The sequence below is a fragment of the Astatotilapia calliptera genome, chromosome 15 (genome assembly GCF_964374335.1).
Source record: "Astatotilapia calliptera chromosome 15, fAstCal68.1, whole genome shotgun sequence".
Lineage (NCBI taxonomy): Eukaryota > Metazoa > Chordata > Actinopteri > Cichliformes > Cichlidae > Astatotilapia > Astatotilapia calliptera.
In genome coordinates this window covers 36,647,798-36,668,742 of record NC_137436.1, presented here as the reverse complement: position 1 = coordinate 36,668,742, position 20,945 = coordinate 36,647,798, and the positions used below count along the sequence as shown (strand labels likewise).

General features: G+C 39.6%; 1 protein-coding gene across 4 annotated transcripts; it reads right to left on the bottom strand.

The window, feature by feature from the left end:
• Positions 1 to 548: 548 nt before the first annotated feature.
• LOC113037602 (GRAM domain-containing protein 2B) lies at positions 549 to 19,012 on the bottom strand. 4 transcript variants are annotated; one of them, XM_080289383.1, is made up of 13 exons: positions 18,812 to 19,012; positions 7,182 to 7,355; positions 5,885 to 5,948; positions 5,728 to 5,800; positions 5,500 to 5,603; positions 5,296 to 5,394; positions 5,029 to 5,100; positions 4,733 to 4,801; positions 4,522 to 4,621; positions 4,171 to 4,260; positions 3,898 to 3,997; positions 3,402 to 3,509; positions 549 to 3,324 (listed from the first exon to the last, which is right to left on the bottom strand). In XM_080289383.1, exons 1-13 carry the CDS (start codon positions 18,901 to 18,903, stop codon positions 3,303 to 3,305), a joined length of 1,167 nt encoding a protein of 388 aa, XP_080145509.1. In that variant the 5' UTR covers positions 18,904 to 19,012; the 3' UTR covers positions 549 to 3,302. The 4 variants fall into 4 exon arrangements, with proteins under 4 accessions (XP_080145509.1, XP_026050635.1, XP_080145510.1 ...); XM_026194850.2 differs by having other exon boundaries at positions 549 to 2,723; positions 18,812 to 19,010; XM_080289384.1 differs by lacking the exon at positions 18,812 to 19,012 and adding an exon at positions 10,672 to 12,212.
• Between the last annotated feature and the right edge of the window lie 1,933 nt (positions 19,013 to 20,945).

Here is a 20,945-nt window from a genome sequence, read left to right as displayed (position 1 = left end):
GCTCAAGAGGAGTCTTTTCCTTAAGTTATGCAACTCGGGCTTTAAATCATCTATGAGGTTTCATTAAGTCTTGATTCTGCCTGTTCATCTGACTATTAATATTTACCAACTATATAGATACAAGTCATCAACATATAAAGTAAGCGTTAATTGTTGATACTGCTGGGAATACCTTTATATCAGTATCAGATAATACCAAGAGACAATAATTATTGTAAGTCTTAGTGCACATTAAACGCTAAAGACTCAACCATGAAGTTCCTGCATACAACACTGAAGAATGTGTTTTTCCCATGACTTCCAGTTACAACTCATACCTGATTTTCAATGCCTGTGTGCGTGCTAGTAAATCCCAAGGAGGCGGCCGTGGGTTTAGAAATTTCTCAGCAAACACTGGCATGAATTGGAAATGGGTTTAAAAGGCGTGTAGTTATTTAGATTGGATAGTATCCAAGTTACCTGCCACTCCCAGACTTCATGTTTTCCATCCATTTACCACGTCCAATTTATCAAAATAAAAAAGGAAAAATATAACAGAGCACAAGATATTATTTACTGAAACATTTGATTTATTTTGAACAATAGCAAAGTCATCTCACAGAGACTACTTTGAATTACACAGAATGCAAATAAATATGGGACAATAATAGAATTAAGGGCGTTAACAAATGATACAAAATTATTTACAACACTTGTAATAGTGCAAAACCTCACAACTACTACCCTCCTCACTGAATTAAAGGAGTCTTTTTGAGGACGGTACTTGCGTGTGTGTGCTGCCCCCAGGTGGGGGGGTGGGGGGGGGGGGGGTGTAAGAACTGACAGTACTGTATGTGGCATTATGAGTGTAACCTTAACTGAACATCACAAAAGGACTCTCCTGAGAGCTTCCATAAAGGTGATGCTAAATCACTGAGATGGATATGCATTGTTAGTTTAAACAGGTCGTACAAAAGGGGGGAAAAAAAACAAAACAAAAACAAACTAACAAAAAACCAACAGCCAGAAAGCAAACAGTTTTATCAATTGGTAAAGTTGAGCAAACTCAATGAAACAGTGTTCTTTCTTTAAGGAACACTGGAGGAACCACAGAGGATAGAATGTGAACCCCACCATGAGAACAAGACTTTGAAATGAGCGGAAAAGTTGACAACCTAAAACCACATGGTGGGTAGTGCCCCACCACCCCTGAGTGAAATCTTTTTTGTTGTTTAAAATAAGGTCTAAGCACCTTTAGTTACCACAGAACACCACTTTTGCCATTTCTTCTCAATCCAAACAGCGTCTTGGATTGTGACAGGCACACCACAAGTTTTTAAAGTGCGCTTGCTCCCTCGAGACGATTCTTTCACTCAATTTCCACGAACCCACGAACATCAAGTTCCATTTAAAAGACAAAACAAACAAACTGCTCACAGAAATTACATTTTGTCATGCAAAACAATTCGTTGCATATTGAAATTTCTTTTTGGGACCACTTGTTTTACTTATGATAATCTCGGACCTTGCAGCAAGTGTGGTTATTTAAGAAGAAGAAGAAAAAAAAAAATCCTCTTCAGGTGACAAAGAGTACACAGAATCAGTCAAGTGCCCGTTTTTCCCCAGACACCTACATTAGAAATATGTTATTGGTGCTACTTTAAATAACCTGAAGAAATGCCACCTTGGTCCCCAACAGGCCTGTCATAGAGAGAGGTTTGCAGTGAACATCAAAAAGACAGGTTTGATTGCTACTCTTGAAGACCAAAGTCAGCGAAAAGCTGTACTCAAAAACATTTCTTTACCTAATACAGCTTCCTAATATTCTTGTGTATTTTGTGCATTGTTGATGCATTCATCCAGTAGAGACTGGGAGGGAAAAAAAAAAAAAAAAAAAAATCACTTCTGAGCAATGATCATTAAACAGGTTTAAATCCTGCCAAACTCAAGAAGTAATACTGCAATCATTTCTGCTTGGACAGAGAGAGAGAGAGAAAGGACAAGACCATCAGGAAAGTATCGAGCCTCTGCGGGCTGATCTGAAGTTTGGATCTTAGCCATCATCATTTCAACCCACCGCCGATTCAGAATATAAGAACCATTTGAAGAGAAGTACCCGAAAGTGACTGGATTTAAAAGGCGTTTAGACACCACTGCTGATTGAGGGCTAAATAACAGACAAAAACATCATTCCATCATCACTCATGCAAAAGACGTGTGCATCTTTGGCTATGCATAGCACTACGTCGAGAGAGGTGAGGTGCAATCATCGGCACTACAGCAGGCTAATGCTTTAAGCCCTGTTCAAGAATGCATGCTCAGAAAGAAGAGGACAACGTAAATTCACAGATGTGGAACAGTTGCTGCCAGAAGCGTGCCTATCGACTTGACTAATGTGGCACCTCACTAAGAGTCATTTGGCTTTGGTTCAAACAGACACTGCAACCAGGCAGTGCGTGTACATGTTTTTGGCTCGGCTCTATGTGACTGGGTCGCAGCATGTCCTTTTGTTTTGCTGTGTTGTTTACTGCACTTGGAGGAAATATAGCCCTTCAAGTCAACAAGTTGTGTCTGAAATTGCACATGTTGGCCACTCTTCTTTTGTGCAGGCCACATCGAGACCAAAGTCTGAGTACGTTAAAGTTCCCTGGCTGGTTCTGCTGGGAAGAGGCAGAAATGATCTTCCGATCATGAGTCAACCAATCTCTCCTTAAGTTGCTGATTGTTATGTGTCTTGTTGGTACCTGTGAAAAGAAAGAGAAACAGTGCGTTAAGCTACACCTACTCCTGGAATTACATTTGTTTGCTCGGCTGCAATATTAACTTAGTCTTCCTTCGAGCAAACTCGTGATCAAAATGTAGATGACTGAATTCCCAACACTCCCTCTGCAAACAGTTTGGAATTATTAATAAATGTAAAGATGGGAGCATTATTGTCCTTCAAGCAGATCAGCAGCATGTTTCAGGGTAATTGAATGCAACTACTTTATACGGGTTCGGGTCCACTGGTCCCCTCAAAAGAAACAGTCAGTGGAAACCGCGCTTCTGAGTGATCACCTCTGATAAAACACCTATTCTGAGCTGATGTACTAAGGTTTTCAGTCATGATCTGTACTTTTGCAAACGCTTGGCTGAAGATCACACATAAATTTCTATACATAAAGACACTTACAACATCTGACTAAACAGGCAGTGGCCCAGGATAAGTCAGATTTTCCTAGATTATAATACATGTTTCCACCCTTTCTTCCTCTCGTCTACAGGATCGGAGCCAAATGAGCAGGAAAAAACTATGCAAATTTTTCTCTCTCTCATCTCCTGTGTCAAGCTGCAGCCCTCTTCTCTCTGCAAACATGCCAACACACAAGATTTAAAAAAAAAAAAAAAAAAAAAAAAAAAAAAAAAAATCAAGGACATTTTACCTGCTCTGCAAGTTGAATTCAGGCAGAGCGCCCAGGGACGTCAGCTGTTCCTCCAGGGCCACGATACGTAAACCGATGTAGCCCGAAGACAGCAGCAGCAGCACCACCCTACAACATATAATATAAGTCAGATTCACTGCCTGGGTGTCAAAGAATCAAATGCAGACCTTTCCATAGATTCAACCAACAGCTGCTCAAACAAAACAGACTAAATAGCCAATTCCAAAGTGATGCTAGAGCTAATGCATTTTTATAAAATATGTAATATTATTAAAAACAGACTGAAAATTTTGTTTCTTAACAATTGTCCCATTTAACAAACTAATAAATCACATAAATAGTTGACAAGTTACTTTTGTTGGTATATTCTACAAGATTATCTGCTTTAGAACCACTTTTTACTTTTTCGCCCCTCAAATTGAGAATTTGGGAGTGAAATGCAAGTTCAGATAAAGTCATGAGGATAAAGACAGCTGGGAGAGAAGGATCTACTCACAAAATCAAGTAAATGAAGAGCAGAGTGTTGAGGTTGCTGGCCTCTCTCTGAACCACCAAGGACTTGGCTTTTTCAGTCACATTCCACACCCATGATCCACCTAAAACATATAATAATTTAACACCAATAACAACACCAAGGTTTTAAGGTCCGTTGCAAGCAGTTGTGATATTATAATTTCAGGCCTTCGATATTTATGCAGTTTTCCATATCCTACCAGCATAGGCAAAACTAATGCCAGTAACTAGTGTTAACTGGCCATGTGTTGCTTACCTGACACAGACAGCTCTTCTGTAGATGAACTTTCACTCTGCTGCATATGTAGGCTCTTCAGAGAGGAACCATTTACATTAGGCACTGCCTCTGTAAGCAGGAGAAGCAAGAGAGGGGGGAAGTTAGACTTGTTTCTGATCGAGATGGTAAACGTGCAAAGTTCAAGGTCTGATAGGAGAAGAGTAGATAACGCTATCAACACGTAGCACTGTCAGCTGAGGTCTTGCAGCATTTTCAAGTTATCTTTTAAGAAACGCTACAAGTTACTAACAAGTAACAACAATAATGCATTAAAAAAACAAACAAAAACAAAAGACAGCTCAACGCTTAGAGGTGGTGCTGAATTTTCACCTGTATGCAGTCTATGCAGAGGGTGGTCCTCTTGTAAAGTCTGAGACTTGGAGCCATTGAATTGGTCGAAGCTATCGTCCAGACTGGACTGGCTGGAGTTCTGTCAGTAAGATGAACACAGAACAAAAACCATCAGTACAAAAAAAAAAGAGCGGGAGAAAAAACAAAAAGAAACAATCATGGTTTTAAAATGCAGAAAAGAGTTACTCACCACAAGTTTGTTCTTATCAAAGCTGTTTTCAGCTGAGGAGAAGAGAGGGCTACTGTTTGCACTGACATCCTGAAACAGAGGCATTAAAAAACAAAAAAAGTATTAAGTTGTCATTCATGGAGTTTATATTCTGCACGCTCTGAAAAGGTTTATTTAAACTTGTAGATGCAACAGCATGGCTGGAAAAGCACATTCGTTGCAAGACTTCCAATAAGCCAACAGTGACATGGTATAGTTTTACAATATTGTGATCCATTGCAGAAATTTAGATTTCTTTTGTGACCTCAGCCACTCACCTCTAGCTGAGGACAGACTGAACGCAGCAGCTGAAAACACGACTCTCTATTCCTCAGAGCCACAAAGAGGTACTGCACAATGGGAGGGAATATAAAGAAAACAAAACGAACATTAGCCATCTGCCCAACATAAAAGGTCACCCAGCCACTGACTACATTACATATAAATCAGAGTTCAAAGCTTACGTTTGACTTTGACTGCACACGCTGTGTAGGCTCAATAAGTGTTAACTAAAGATTGTGTGAGGATAAAGGTGAGAAACTGACCTTATCTCCCTCTGTGGTGCGAATTGACAAGGCGTTGGGTACCAGCAAAGCTGTATTCTGCTTTTTCACTCTTTTAATGCAGGAAACTGGAACCACTACCTGCAAAGGCACACGAACACACACAAAGAAAAGGTCAGACTTGCGTCAGACAAATCCCACAACGAGCTAAAAAGAATGATGGGCGAGGTCTGAGCTGATAAATACCTTAGTATCCTTAAGCAAAACAGAGGAAAAGAAACAAGCATGCGTGTCAGTGATGTATAGCCGACCATGGTAGGGCACCTCCTTCTGCAGGGCGCAGATGTATGCTGGGAGAGGAGAGCAGAACCGTTCAGTTTTATGCAGCTTGTTCTTTTAAAAAAAAAAAAAAAAAAAAAAAAAAAAAAAAAAACTTTGATTCTTCATTTAATAATTTTTTTTTTAAAAACTTACCATGAATCAAGTCTTCACTCTCAGGAATGTCTGGAAACAACTTGTGAAATGTTTTGTTGTGCTTTTTAAAACTCTGAAATAATAAAATTGGATTGTTATTTAATTAAAGTGAAATACTTTCTTCATCAGTTTGCTTTTAAAGTTGAGGTGGACTTACACTTTGTGAGCCGGTGCCCTCGGTCTTCTTAAAGTCTTTGCTGTCGACGTCAAAAGTTTGCGCTCTGAGGAGAACATGAAATAAGAGTGATTAAGGCATGACTAAAAAGGAAATGAACACAACATTTTACCCGCATGAACCATATCATCTGACTTTTTCCTGGATTACAAGGCTCATGTGAAGCTGCCCTGATAGGTCCTGTGTCAAATGAGCAGGAAAAATATGCAAAACTCTCTCTGCCATGTTTATATTTCTTGAATTGCAGCCTGTCTTTGACTGCGACACACAAACACACACAGCACTACATAGCAGCGAAGCAGTGATGGAGTTAGAAAGAAAGTAAAAATGACGACAATTACTTTATTTAAATGTAAAACGTTAACAATTACTTTGTTAGGAAACCTGTTCAACAACCTTAAAAATGTTGACAAGTGATATTTTCACCTGCTCCCACGCACCCATGGTATGTTTTCCACAAGCACAGCACTCATATTTAAATTTGTCACATGCTTTTAATCTTTAGCTACGAGGTAAGGCAATGACTGAGATTTAACACTCCATCTGAACTACTAAAACGCTTATTTATAGCATTATCTATAAATGAGTAAAGCTGCCAATACGGTTATAAAAAAAACAAATCAGCATTTGAATATCTTTGAATCTCTTCAGAGTGTTCACTATGCCCACACAACTAGACAAAAGAAATAATCAAGACTGAATCATCAGGAATCAAACTCATCCCCACGCTCATGCATTTGAATCATGTGAGAAACCAGCCTACATGGGGTGTGTGGTCATGTGTGCATGATGCCTGAGGGGGTCAGGTCTTGTGATATGTGTTCTCAATGAGAGAGTCCACATAACATCAGCTGTGTAACCGTAAGCACCTCCAGGCAGTGAAATACTGTTAATTTATTATGGAGTTTTATTTTTTCACCCATTTAAAATGTTCATCTCTTTATTAAAACAAATGTGAGATTAAAACAATTTCTTGCTCTACCAAATTTAACTGATCTGAATAACAGAGTACACACAAACGTGGCTCTTTGGGAAAGTTTTAATTTAACACATTAAGCCACCGTATTAAGAAGAATTAGACATTTATTTATTTATTTTTAAATAGTAAAGTAAATTTAAAGGTTCAAGTTCAATCTTCTACTCCTCCGTGGCGGTGTATAGAGACAAAATAACAAAACGAGTGTCACTTTCCAAAATTTGTATGAGGCTGTTATTAACCGTCACAGAATCCACGTTTTTGGCTTTTGTGTAATTAGAACTGTGTCCCCATGAAGCCCACCTGACAGGTGCTTGTCTGGTCAGGGTTTTGTGCTGTTGCTGGATCTCGAGCTGGGCCGCCTCTAAACTCAAAGCTTTCCTCGCGTCCACCTTCTTGATGCTGCCATTGCTTAAGGTGCTCCTGCTTTTCCTTACTTTGGCTGGCAGCCCACCACTGCTGCTCTCTACTGGGTAGCTGCAACAAATTAAGGGGGGGGAAAGGGGGAGAAAGAAAAAACAAAAAAAATTACAAAATGAGCCACTTTAGGTTTTAGAAAGACATTCACATGTACGCAAACAATTTAGAAAGTCTCCAAGTAGACGATGACTTTTCACAGTGCAAATACGAGTGATTCTGCTTTGTTGGACACAAAAAGTAAGTCCGAGCATCCACTGATAGCACCTAAACATGCATTTAAAAATAGTTGCACCAGTCTACCGCAGCCATTTAAAAAACAGAACATCTTACCACAGGATGGCAAATGAGAAAACCACTAAAAAAAAAAAAAACGGCACAGGGAAACAACAAAACTCAAACATCTACCATCAAAACACAGGTCAGTTAAACACTGCCAATATGTTAACATGACATATTTTTGCTCTACATCAACTTTGAGTGTTTTAAGCCTCTCTTTTAAAAAAAAACAAAACTCCAAATCACTTATCCCTTTCCGCTGAAGTCATCTGTAATGCATAGATGTATCTGACATCTATGTCAAACGATGCCCATCTTTGATGTGCTGGCATCCGCTACCCAATCCAAAGAAAAGGTTTTATTGATAACATTGCATCAGAGCTCAGTTGACCAGAAGCACCTGACTGCTTTACAATCTGATCGACGTAGGTTCATGCTCTCAACCTGACAAGCCTCTGCAAATATACCATTTCAATAAAGAGTCTTGTAAAAAAGAAGATTACAAGTGTCTCTATAGTCCATATGCTCTGTAAGAAACAATGGCCTGTCCTTGACAAGGAACTAACAAAACAGATTCACAGGATAAGACAGTGGAATGATTACAACATCCTGAAATCCCTAAAAACACATAGCCCACATTATATAAGACAGTGTAAAGCTTGCATTTCTTGTTCAAAGACAACAACACCACACAAATTAACTTTGAACTTCCACTCACCTGGTAAATTTAAATCGCTTTGATGAACGAAAAGTCATATACCTACTGACAGTAGGCATTTCCTATCCTAATAAATGAACACAATGAATAATTTTTTAAAAAAAAGTTTCTTTTTTCTAAAAAGCCTGCGTACAGGCCTCAAGGCAGAAAAGGTAACCAAGAACTAAACAAATATTAAGACTCCCTCCTCCCAGAAAAATCTTTAAAATCCTCTTGACATTATGCATGTAGTTCCAGTTAAGTTGTTGTACATAAGGCCTCTTTACCACATCCTTCTACAGGGGAAAAAAGAAAACAAAAAAACCACCCTGTTGCTCACTTGCTGTATGAATGTGCTAGCAAAGAGGAAGCTGTCTCTATATGAGAATGGTGTGACACTCCGTAGCGTGTGACGTCAAACTCAACCACACCCCCAGAACAAAACAAATACAGGCAAGAGCACACACAGTCCCTCCTCTTTCTCGTGTACACACACACACACACACACACACACACACACACACACACACACACCTGATGTGAAACAAAACAAATCCACAGATCAAAAGCATCAAACTCTAAATCCGACAAGGAAAAAGATCAGCCAATAATTAACAGCCATGTGTATGACAGTGAAGGTGAAATTCTTGTGAAGTGAAAACACTAGCCCTTCTAGAAAGTGGTGCATTATCCATCTCCCCCTTCAGTCAGTGAATCTAACCACAGAGGAAATAACAAACCAAATAACAAAAGTTTACATTTTCTGTTAAAAGTAAGGAAATCACCCAACTGTACCGACAGTATAATATGCTGGCTTCTCTAACAGCGTCAGCCATTTCTGTGCTGTAATGATTTCTTTTCAGCATGACCTTTTAGTAGGGCAAACGTGAAGAAACAAAGAACATGAATGCAACTGCAGTTACCTGCCCTGTTATTTGGAAAGTATTCCGCTCTGTTATGCAATGCAATACAATCAAGCAAGAGTGGATAACATTTCAGCATCTATGTGAATGTCCAGTTTTTAATCATTGATGTAAAACCCATTTTCAGTCAATTGTAGTTGCACAAACTTTATTCTAGAAACTTATTTTTATTGCATATTTAAAACTATATAAAAAACCTCTTTAAAACATTTACCAAAGATTTGGAAACTGTGGGCAAGTAAGTTAATGTGGCTGTTACACTTGAAGAAGGGTGCGTGCTGTCACAACAATTTCAGAATCGGGCCTGAACTGCTGGTCGGGTATTCAAATATGCTCACCTGACCCTTTCCTACTTGGCAGACATTAAAGCAGCAAAGCAATATAGGCATGATTGAAATACTACTAGCTTGTTTGACATTCTTACCTACTTCCTCTATTTAGAGCTAAGCAAAACCATTAAGGTTAAAGCCGTTTCCTCTAAGTCAGGAAGCCACAAACACCCGTACATTTCAACAGTGCAGCCTATCTGAAAATTAAACTCCTCTGTGATATTTTCATTGTCAAGCCTTTGCATTAGTTTGTTAACATATCTTCCAAAAACACTGATAACGTCAATGTGCTGGCAAATTAAGAGAGCAATTAAAAAATAATCATCTAAAAATAAAAATAATTCATGTTTGCGTGCCAGAAGTGTTATCTCAAGATTATCAATGAGGCCTCAGTAGAAGAAACTTGCTCAATGGTGTATAAAAACGCCAAGGCCAAAGCAATCAAGGCTAGTGAGTGAGTACCCAGTGTTTAAAAAAAAAAAAAAGTAATGAAATGAGCAATGTGGGGAAGAAATGATGAAACACCCATGTCCTGCACAGGTTGCAACAGAGGCATTTCTAAATTTCAAAGGCGGTGGTGTTGAGTTATGCGTATGTGTTGAATTAATTAGACTAAGGCGCTGACATCTGACCTACTTTCTTGTTCAAGTAACAAATTACAACTTTTTAGTCTAGTTTAAGTATCACTCGTAATATATCACTGCCAAAGATTTTCTTAAATCTGCTTTTTTTTTTAGATAAAGTTATGGAGGTATGTTATTCATTAGAACTCACTGTAGAGTACAATATCTGAAAGAAAAGATTCTGTACAAAGAGAAATGTGATATACCTCAGCATAGAACAAAGATTGCCAACAGATATCTTTCTTTATCTGCATTTTTTCCTCTTCTCCCATCTTTAACCAGACAAAGAGCCAACATTAGAGGTCTCAGTGGTTACTAGCTAACAAATCTGAATCCACTGACAAAACAAAGTTAAAAACTGCTTCGGGAAAGTGGTTCATCAAAAAAATAATATAGAGTATGACAAAGATCTCTGCAATTTGACACTAAAAGAAAGTTGCGTATGGCTAGAGCAAGTTCTGCTTTACCTGACAGTCTGAAGATGACTGGCTGAGATCAGTAAGCAGACTCGATTGTTCGTCTTACCTTTTCACATCTTCCGAGCAATGAGAATCCACAGGACCCGGCTGGTTCAACAAGACTTTTGGTCTTTCCATGACCAACGAAATTCTCCGTACTAGTCTTCAACAGTCCCTGAAACCTTTGGCCAAGACAGGCGACTATAACAATGGTAATACCTTTTGAACTTGGACCTAGGTGAGTTAGGAGCCAAATCAGAAGCCAGGGACTAAAGGTCTTTTTAATGGCTTAAAGCACGTGTGCTAGTTCAGCATGAAGACAAAAAACACCAGATCCAGAAACACGCAGCAGGACAGGAGATGGGAAACAGCAGAATGAACACAGTAAACTTAAAAAAAAAAAAAAAAAGGTCATTTGATTTCAAACCCCCAAATCTCCTCCCAAGCTCTCTCCTTTCTAATGCAGCTTTAGTATGCGTTGTCAGGGAAACAAGTAACAGTGGGAGGTAGTTGATAAAAATGTGGAGGCCGAGGGAAACAGTGCCGGGTTATTCTTAGTTTGCATAGGCAAACAACAAAATTCAATAGCCTGTTCTCAATAACAATGGGGCCGTGACTTCAGAAGCAGCCGACAATATGACATGCACGCATGACAATAGCCAACCCAGCCTTTGTAGACGATGTGAACAGGGCCATCAATGTAAGGACATTTGTGTTGAAGGGGGGGGGGGGGGGTCCCTCAAAAGCTGTTGACTAACACACAAATTAAAAAAAATTTAAAAAAAATTTTAAAAAAATCACCCCGTAGGTGGAGTGCTGTAAATGTAGTGGAGCCTAGGGTGTTTTTTCATCTATAGACTATTTCTATACCCATGACATCAACATCACTGAGAAAGATAACGTCCAGCTGGGCATGTGACTTCAGGCCTAATTTAGTCACAATACAAAAAAAAAAAAAAAAAAAAAAAGGAAAAAAGGAAACCACTCCTTCCTTTCTAAATATTGGTTGCAACATTTTCAATAGGAGCTTCTCAGAGCAGAGCTATAGGATGACACATTGTAGAACAGCATGCATTTACCTAATGGAGGCAATTACGCTCCTACTTTACAGTACCAGTAATTCCCATTTCGTAATGACTTCTCTTCATTGTCACCTGGGAAAATGACTACTTTTAGCTGCTCCATCATTCACCACAGCAGGTGGATCATGTCTGATCTGGCAGATTTTTATGCTGGATGACCTTCTTGATGCCACCCCAAAGTGTTTTGTGTCTCATCCCAAGATCAAGATGGGCATTTTCTGCTTATTAGGCAAATGCATATCTCAATAAATTTCAGTTCCTTAGTAATATTCTTAGAGTTAATGTCCTTATTACTTTATCAACTGTCCCTTTTATATCAAAATGACAGAGGGTTGACTAAACATGCCTTGGATATAAACAGTACAAAGGCGTTCCACTGACATTCAGCTGGTCAGTGGGCCACCGTTTTCCCCCTTATCCCTGCTTTTTAAAACTCCTGATACACTGTACAACATCACACAACAAACCCCTTACACAACAACCTTAATCAAGTTATTTAAAAGCTACACAAAGCCAACACCTACACCCCCACAGCAGATCTGGCTGTTAATCCCCTGATGTGTCAATTTGTCCCAGTGACAAAAAAGGAAAAGACACTTTTATTACCTGGCCTGTTAGAATTTCACTGAACATGATGACAATAGAATGCATGTTTGCATCATAAGAATATTAAGAGAACCAAAAATCAAGAGTTGTGCCACTTTACTGCATTGTTCAGCCTAGGTTTCAGCAAAAGATCACCTTTCACACTGTTTGTAAGGTGGTGAACTGCCATTTATTCTCTCGCCTGTGAAAGAAATGCTTTTCAGTATAATAGTCATACAAATGTGATTACCAGTGAATTCTAGTGTGGTGAAGACCAATTTCTCCAGTACAGGACATTCCAGTCATTAAAAGTACTCCTTGGGGTATACACTGCTTTCATTCACTACCCTGAGATGATCCCGAGAGTTTAGCTTCAGACGTCAAGCCAGCGTCAGCTGGTCTGCAGTGACAGTTGCCTTAAGACAAAATTGCTTTAGTACAGAATGCATTTCCATAACCAACACGCAGCCCAAAGTTTACAAGTGAGGCTTGGGGAAGCATTACATGTGTGAATCTCTCAAAGATCAGAATAATTGAGAATATTGAGAACAATTAGAAACACAAAGTGTAAGAGCACCATCTTCTGGAGACCCATGGATCTGTTTTTGTTTGTTTTTTTAAATATAAATGTGACCTACTCTTTCTCCAGCAACCAACAGAACAAGTTCAATAAAAGCACAAGAGATTATTGCAACTGTGTTCGGTGAACCATGTCATTTGACAGCCATAATCTTTTATAATCCACCAAAGCTAGTATGCAACAAACAAATTCATCTCAACTACTTTATGACAACATAGTTAAATTTTTAACCAAAAAGGGAACAAAAAATGAAAAAAACAAAACAAAAACAAAAAAACAACAACTTTCAGACATAATGTCAAAGATGACCTTAATAATATTGTCGGCTGGACTGAAAAGCATAATGCGTCTGCTTGCATACGTGCATGTCTGTGAGCGTCAGTAGAGTACCCAGGAAGGGCAGGGAAGGAAGCCAATGGACATGGCAAAATTTCAGACTCTGTGGCACCCTGCCAGTACCCAGTCTGTTGAAAAAGTGTGTTTGTGTGTGTGTATGCACAAACTAGAACAGAGAGCATTACAGGATAAATGTGTGTTTCTCTGTGGGGAATCACGTGGCCCTGTGCACACAGCATCTCTCCCCACTTCCTCCTGTGCAAACCAGGCAAAGACAGAGAGGTTCTTTCTTCAAGGCAACAAACAGAGTGCTCACAGTGTCCCGGCAGGTGAGCCCTAGTAATGTGCTGTTTTTTTGTTTGTTTGTTTGTTTGTTTTTAAAGTCCCACTCAACATTACGATTACAATAAGTGCAAACATATGAAGGATTGCAATAAATTAATTTAGATGTCACAATGCATAAACCCGTCCCTTTTCTACATTTCGTTTCAGACACACATCTCATTATCTGACAGCATCTGGAAGTTTTACAAATCTTCTCTCAAACTTTCCTAAGCTAGCTTTCTGTGTGACTATCACGGTGTGTGTGAATAAAGCCATAGGAAACATTCATGTAAAACATGTTTTTGCGTGAAGGATATAATCCATTTCACTGCAGAGCAGGAAGTGTAGTTGAGTGAAAACTTTCCCCACACATCCACTTCACTTGTGTGGGATGTTAATTTATGCTGATGGTTGCACAAGGACATGTTCCGTTTTAAAAAATTCTTTAAACCACCTAGCCGGATCTAATAATGTTAACAATAATAATAATAATGTTTGTCTAAAAGGCAGGTTGCTTTTGTGGCAGTCTTTGATGTAATTCACCTGTCTCGAGTTTCACACCCTACTCCACAACTTTACTAGCGCAAAAAACCCCCATCCATTCATTTTACTTAAACAAGTAGCTGTTTTTATATGCATTAAAGCCATATAAACATTTAACAGTGCAAATGCAAATTCCTTGCTGAAAGTTTAACCAAAAGGCATTTCCAGTAGAAATGGGCTGACATATCCTGAGCATAACCATGTATAATATCCACTGAAGTTAAAAAGAGGTGCTTTGCAACATTAAACTGCAGTGTGCCAAATAAAAAAAGTCAAATAGGTATTTCTCGGACCATAAGGTGCACGAGATTATAAGGCACGTTAAGCGAAACAAAGCAGTGAGATAAATCAAACTTTATTCAACTCATTCTTCTTGATTCCTCCACTTCTGTACCATTGATTCATTAATGCTGTATTCTATCACAACTGATCTATTCCCATGTTGTTGCAGTATATTAATGACTAACCTTCTATTGTGGATGGATTATCTCAGTTGTTCTACTGACTGAAGTTTGGTCCGTTTACAGCATCCTGCCATGCGATTGCATTTGTCTCTAACCATCAGGAACCGTCACATTAACTTTTATCGAGTGGAAAAGTGTTAGCATTCATCCTTGAGCTTCACTGTTTATGTTATGCTAACACAGCTGTGTTGATAGCCTCATTATATACCAGCTAGCCCAACTTCAGTAACCCTACAAACGTCACTGCTGTGTCGCTTCCTGTCTTCATTTATGTTGGAAGTGATTTTTTCAGAAATCTCTCAGTCAGAACATGCTATATCATGTTTAGGTAAGCGAAACTAGCGAGCTAACTTCTAACTCCGTTAAATGTAATGAATTCTGTTTTCATGGATGCCTGGATGTTGAACTTCATAGTTACACCTGGTAAAGCAGCAATGCTGATCATTTCATTAGAGATGAAAGAATTTAGACCGTTTTACACTCTCAGCGATGTTCGTTTGACTTCGGGACTTTAAAGGACAGAGTTTAGGACCCAGATTATTCCCAGATTTACAAGCACCTTAGTCCGACAAGTACGGCAATAACGACAGCCCGCTTGCATGTTCTACAAAAAAATAAATAAATAAAAAGTGCTTTGTTGTGTATCTGACGGACAAACACCAAACCAGTTAAGCTGCACCATTTTTACAAAACAATTCTGGCTCATCCGTTTCACTCAACAATCTACTTTCCCCATTCACATTTTCCATTACCGTGCATTCTCCGTGCCTTTTCGGCACTGCGCATGTGCGTTTTACCCATATTCTATCGCGATATGTCATTTTCTTATCGTTGCCTAGCTTTGTACCGGTATAGGGCTTTGGAGTTGACGTCACGCCGCAATGCATTGTGGGAGCGCAAACAAACACACTGTGTTGGAACGACGACGACAAGAAACACGCTTAAAAGCAGCTCAAAAGAAAACTGACGGTATAGAGACCGATTGCGTCCAGAGGCGAAGCAGCGGTACTTGGAAAAAAAATAGAGTGCATCGCAAATCTGGACCCATATGAAATATGGCAGTGGAGTAAAGACCCAGAAAACTTACCGCCACTGTCCTACCCCGATATCTTCACGTATCTTGTTTGTGGAGTAAGCGCTTACACAGCGAACCAGTTTCGTCACTGGAGGCGCACATCCAATTTACAAATGGCTGGGTGCAAGATTTGGCTATTTTCAAGCCGCCAAACTCCTAGTACGTCGTCATTCATACCAAAGTAAGTCAGCTGGAGTGCATCGAGTGAAATAGCCATTTTCCACCCCCCACCATAATTAATGTTATGCATTTATCATTGAACTGCTAAAATATCGTTATCATATTATATGCCCATAATTGTAAAGTACATGTAAATTAACACATTGATAATCGGGTAAATTATTAACGCCAATTTGTGTCCTTCCTGTCTCATTTCATTTATTGCCTTTACATCAACCAATCAAGTCACTTCATTCTATGTTTGATCGCAATTTCTATAACTTCCGAGACCACCAACGATGATATTATTCAGCTATAAAGTGTGATGTGAACATATTTAGAACTTACCGGAATGAAAATGTCTTGAGCACATCAACTGATATCTGGAGACGTAACAGAACTGGATATCAGCTCGTCTCACGGCTGCTATCCAGGCTAGACGCCTTCGTTTGGTAATATCCGATACATGAGCTCCTTCATGTTACTTCCAGGTTGGGAAAGCATAAAAAGACAATCGAAACTTATTCCCGTGCCGGTCGTAAGATCGAACATTGCAGCCGACCACACAGCAAGTACGAACCATGGCTATGCTTTCGCTCCTTACTTAGACCCCCAAAATGGCGGATCGGGCCAAAATCCTTTCCACGCCCACCCCCGTGACATCACGCTCCAAAGCCCTATTACCGTGAATGGTATAATATGGCCCAGCCCTAGTAATTATAGCATTTTTGTAGTGAAAAACTGAACACAAAACACATTAACTGGCTCGTTAGGCCCCACAAATGCAGTCTAATACTCTGGAAAAATAGTTCCTCCTACAGCTTCCAATGAGCAGTTTTCACCTTGTCGAAAAGATAAGGTAGTCATAAAAATCAAGGTTTAAGTTCTTTATTGACTAGAGACAAGACATTCTGTCATTGAAGAGCTAAATCAGATGTTATTCTGCTGTTCAAAGTTGAGCCGAACGTAAACAGGCTTTAACTCGTGCATTCAGATAAGCCTGCATAAAGTCATCTCTCTAAAATGAGACTAACCAATGCAAAAACATTAGGTGAAATTCTCCAAGCCACTGCGAGCTCCAAAAAGGTTAAAAAAAAAAAAAAAGCTAAGAAAAATATAGCCTCTTTCTTGACTCTGTAACAAGGTGGCACTAGACTGATAGAAGCAACACGCAACTTCAAATGTGACCACCTAGTTGGCCTTCAACCTTTCATTTACTGACAAACAGTGGTGCAAATGTGGTTTTCATCTTCTAACTTCAGATTTCCCAATGCCTGCAGCATTATTTAAACCAGTCTTCTCTGCCTACAGTGGAAAGGAAGGTCTGCACTGGGAGCATCCTTCTGGAGTCATAGCTGCCCCACCCAGACTATACTAGGCTCCTACGCCCAGACATTGCAGCTAATCTGCACCAGGTTATTTTACATTGGAAGCAAAGACATCTGACAGTATGCAAAACAACTACAACTTGCAATGAGCTCTGAAGCATGTAATCTGTGTAAAGGCAGAGATTTCACTTAATTCCTGGCTTCAGTCACTTTTTTTGACAAAAATAAGCAGCACATTTATTAAATCTATCTGATACTTTCAACTTCATTCTGGAAATTAATCAATGCAGGGAATTGAATTACTCTGGCTTAATGTTGCAATCGCAAGGCAAAAGTTTTGGTTTTTCTTGAAGCCTTAACCCATCATAAAAAAAAGTGCGAGTTTTGGAAACATAATCATGGTACATGCCATACTGGACACACACAGTAGCTATCCTGATAACCGGCAGGACACTTCAGCTCGGTTGGCACTCGAGCAAATGGCCATGTAAGGGGAAGAACTTAAAGGCAGAGCTCAGAGGACGTGAGTACTCACAATGAAATGCTGAAAGCATTTATATAATACACCATGTACCACCCGTGGTCAACTCACAGGAGCTATAAATAGTTTTTTCTGAGAAGACAGACTTGGACATACTACATGTGACAAGTGTGTTTGTGCGTTTCCCTGAGAGGTTAGAGGGAAACACACCATACTGTAGGCTCGTGTGGGTGACTGTGATGGTGGTAAACGTGCCTCTGCCCACTGAAAAGACTGGATTATCAGTGAGGATGACTACAGAATCAATATGACGCCAATCTGACCCACATTGGTCAGCAGATGAAGTCATGATTTCTCAGAAATGGGCAAAGGCGAGATTAAGAGCCTACAAGTTCTGGACTAGCTTAGTTTACACCACTCTCCATCTGGTAATACTGTTTATTTACGCTTACTGGAAAAGATTAAGGAGCTAATACTGCTCACACAAACATCACAAGGCTAAAATGGGTCGACTACACTGTTCTAGAAAATTTGAAATAAACGATGAAAGACAGCAGTTTAAAATTACACCACCCACCCTCCCACCCAGCGTGTAAACCCACACTTCACACATTGGTGTTAAGTTTTAAAGCACATATGTTTACTTCAGAGGACAACATTTCATACATCAGTGGCCAAGTAATTACATTTTAACACTGGAAAATACTTTTACCAAGACTAGCCAGGAAACATGAATGGGGTCAGATGCTCAGACTACCAGCCAAGTCAGTGGCTAAGCTAACAACATCCTTTAGGCTCTTATGCTTCAGTATATGCTGTGCTAATGCACACAAACCAATACTATAAAAGGTGCCAGCGGCTGCAATTATTTACTGGTGCCTAGTGAGCTTTAGCTCTTACCCTTTAACAGCTTTAATTTCGTAAAAATAAATAAATAAATAATAATAATATATATATATATGAATGTATCGTTAGCATTAGTTCATTTAAATATCAGCAGATCTTCGGCCTAGCGAGTGCTACCATGTTAGCAGTAAATCCCCAGTAACTGGCATCACGTCCATCTTAACCAAAATTGCTCCCTTAAACTTATTTAACACTGTTCGATTAAACAGCACGTCAGCATGAACTCAAAATATAAAATCTTATCGAACAAGCTGCTGTCAAAGGGATAGTGTGCATCCGCCCAGTACTGATGCACACCCGGCAAATAACGGTTCAGCTAGCCGCACCGCATTAATACCGCTTACCTCTCTTTCATGAAGTGTTTTATTCTGACAATGGCCTTCTCGTCGATCTTCCTGAGGAAAGTTTTCAACCTCTCTCTTTTGTTTTCAAGCATTCTTCCCTCAGCCAGTGGTAGTCGATTCGTATAGAAACGACTCTCCACGCCAAACTCCAGCGTTCTTGTTTGGCTTCTGCTTTTTTTCCCCTGACCCCCCTCTTCTTCCCCACTTCAGCCACGGCTGATTATGATAATGAGCTTAAATCGGACCAAGTCGGAGGACCAATCACATTTGGCAAACAAGGTTGAAAAAACGGTCATGTCAGCCCGGTTGTCCAATCAGAATACGGTGGTTTGTCTTGCGTTGACCGCCCATTACCTTTTATGGAAATGGGGTCGTCCCTTTCTGAAGAGCGGTATAAAAACGGGGCCCTGTAACGTTGTTGTGCTGGCATGGCCTTTTCAGTCAATAATTTACACGGTTTTAACATCTCACGTGCGATCAACAGAGGGGTGTATGCCCTGTGGTTTAACAACAGTGTTTCTTGTGTCAAAATATACTGAAGTTAATTTGAAAAAGCTGCAGACAGTTGCCTACTTACTTTTTTCATTTAAGAACTGAAAGCTCAAGTTTTGTTGTGTGATAATGAAACCGGCCACATCAGCTCATATTAAAACAAACAAACATAAGCTACCAGGATCATCTGCGTTTTAAATAAACAATAGCACTTTCAGACAGAGCAGTTGTGTCACTGCAAGTCAACTAATTCCACTGGTGCTGGCATGCAGGGCACAGCAAAGCAAATTTACTTAAATATCACTGCTTATGATGAGCTAGAAGACAAACGAAAATTTGTGCCATTTTATTAGGGGAAATCCAACAACTCAGAAGGTTATAATTCCTCGCTTGGTGTCTTTTCTTGTGGTCCATACCACTTCATTTTAGCCCAGCACTGCCAGCATGCAGTTTCACCTCCCCCACCTCACTGGAAAATGGCACCAACTGCAGCAACAAATGGCTTTTTATACACCTACTCAGCAGACCAAGGTCATAAGGCCACAGTTTAGACTGTCAGCTAAGTCACATTGCAATCACAGTGGATGTCTACGTGTGCTACATGTGACTATGTATGTGTAGGAAAAAAACAGAATATGTTACAGAGATGTCGCGTATCGAAGTGACTCTGTTTGTGTGATAAGACATGAGCAACCTCGAAAAAGTTGTTTTAGGGTTTGACTTTCAGCCTCGTTGTTGAGGCCGCAAGGGTCCATTCTGTCTAAAAATATGAAAAAGTTAGAATAATATTTTCTTAATTACTTGTCACTGCGTTCCCAAGAGTTAAACTCTATTCATAGAGATCTTACACACACAAAACAGAACCATTATCTTATAGCATTTTTGAGAAATGTGGACGCAAATGCCAGAAGCCTTTTTTGGCCTCACTTGGCAGCTCAGGCGCTGCCATGCTACTGTGAACAGAAGACGCAGTGTACTGCCGCATGACACAGCAAACACACCACCCTCACAAAATCTGGCCTACACCAGTCAACCCCCGGTCTCCCCTTCCATCCCCTCTCCCAGGAAACAACACAGATAGAGGGGAGGAAATCATGTTTTGGGGGGTGTACGTGCAGTGTAGGCAGTAACTGGCGTTTCTCTGCTGGCTACTGAGTAAAATAAGATGGATTACAATTGACCAAATAGGAAACCACCCAAAGATTAAAAAAATAATAAAATCCCAGGGTCCCAGGGTATTTGTTAGCCTGGAAATATGCACAATATCTTCCTTCCTGACCTTAAATTCTTACTGAAACGCAGTGTTTACAGCAGGTCTTTGGAATAACCACAAGCAAAACATCAGGTATCATTATTAGAGAGAATATAAATTTAAAAGTAAGTAGCAAGGATTGGGAAATGTAACCTTTGACATAGCAGGGGGATTTCCTGAAAAATGAAAACTGCATAACAAAAAATAAAAAAAATTCACATACTGAAAAAAGAGAAAAACAGAATAAAAGCAATGGGTTTTTTTCACCACAGTAAAGGATTTTAGTCTTGTAAAACCACACCTTTTGCTATTACTAAATGTTTGAGTCACATACTTGCCCTTTATCCTTTCAATATTTGTAAAGGATTTTAACATGACTGAATAATAAAA

Bases quoted from the DNA above. Each gene is read 5' to 3' on its own strand.
- LOC113037602 (XM_080289383.1), bottom strand. From the start codon at position 18,903: ATGCTTGAAAACAAAAGAGAGAGGTTGAAAACTTTCCTCAGGAAGATC. The intron at 5,604-5,727 runs GTAAGTTTTTAA...CTCCTCTCCCAG, and splicing joins GAGTGAAGACTTGATTCATG to CATACATCTGCGCCCTGCAG. The intron at 5,101-5,295 runs GTCAGTTTCTCA...CCCATTGTGCAG, and splicing joins GCACCACAGAGGGAGATAAG to TACCTCTTTGTGGCTCTGAG.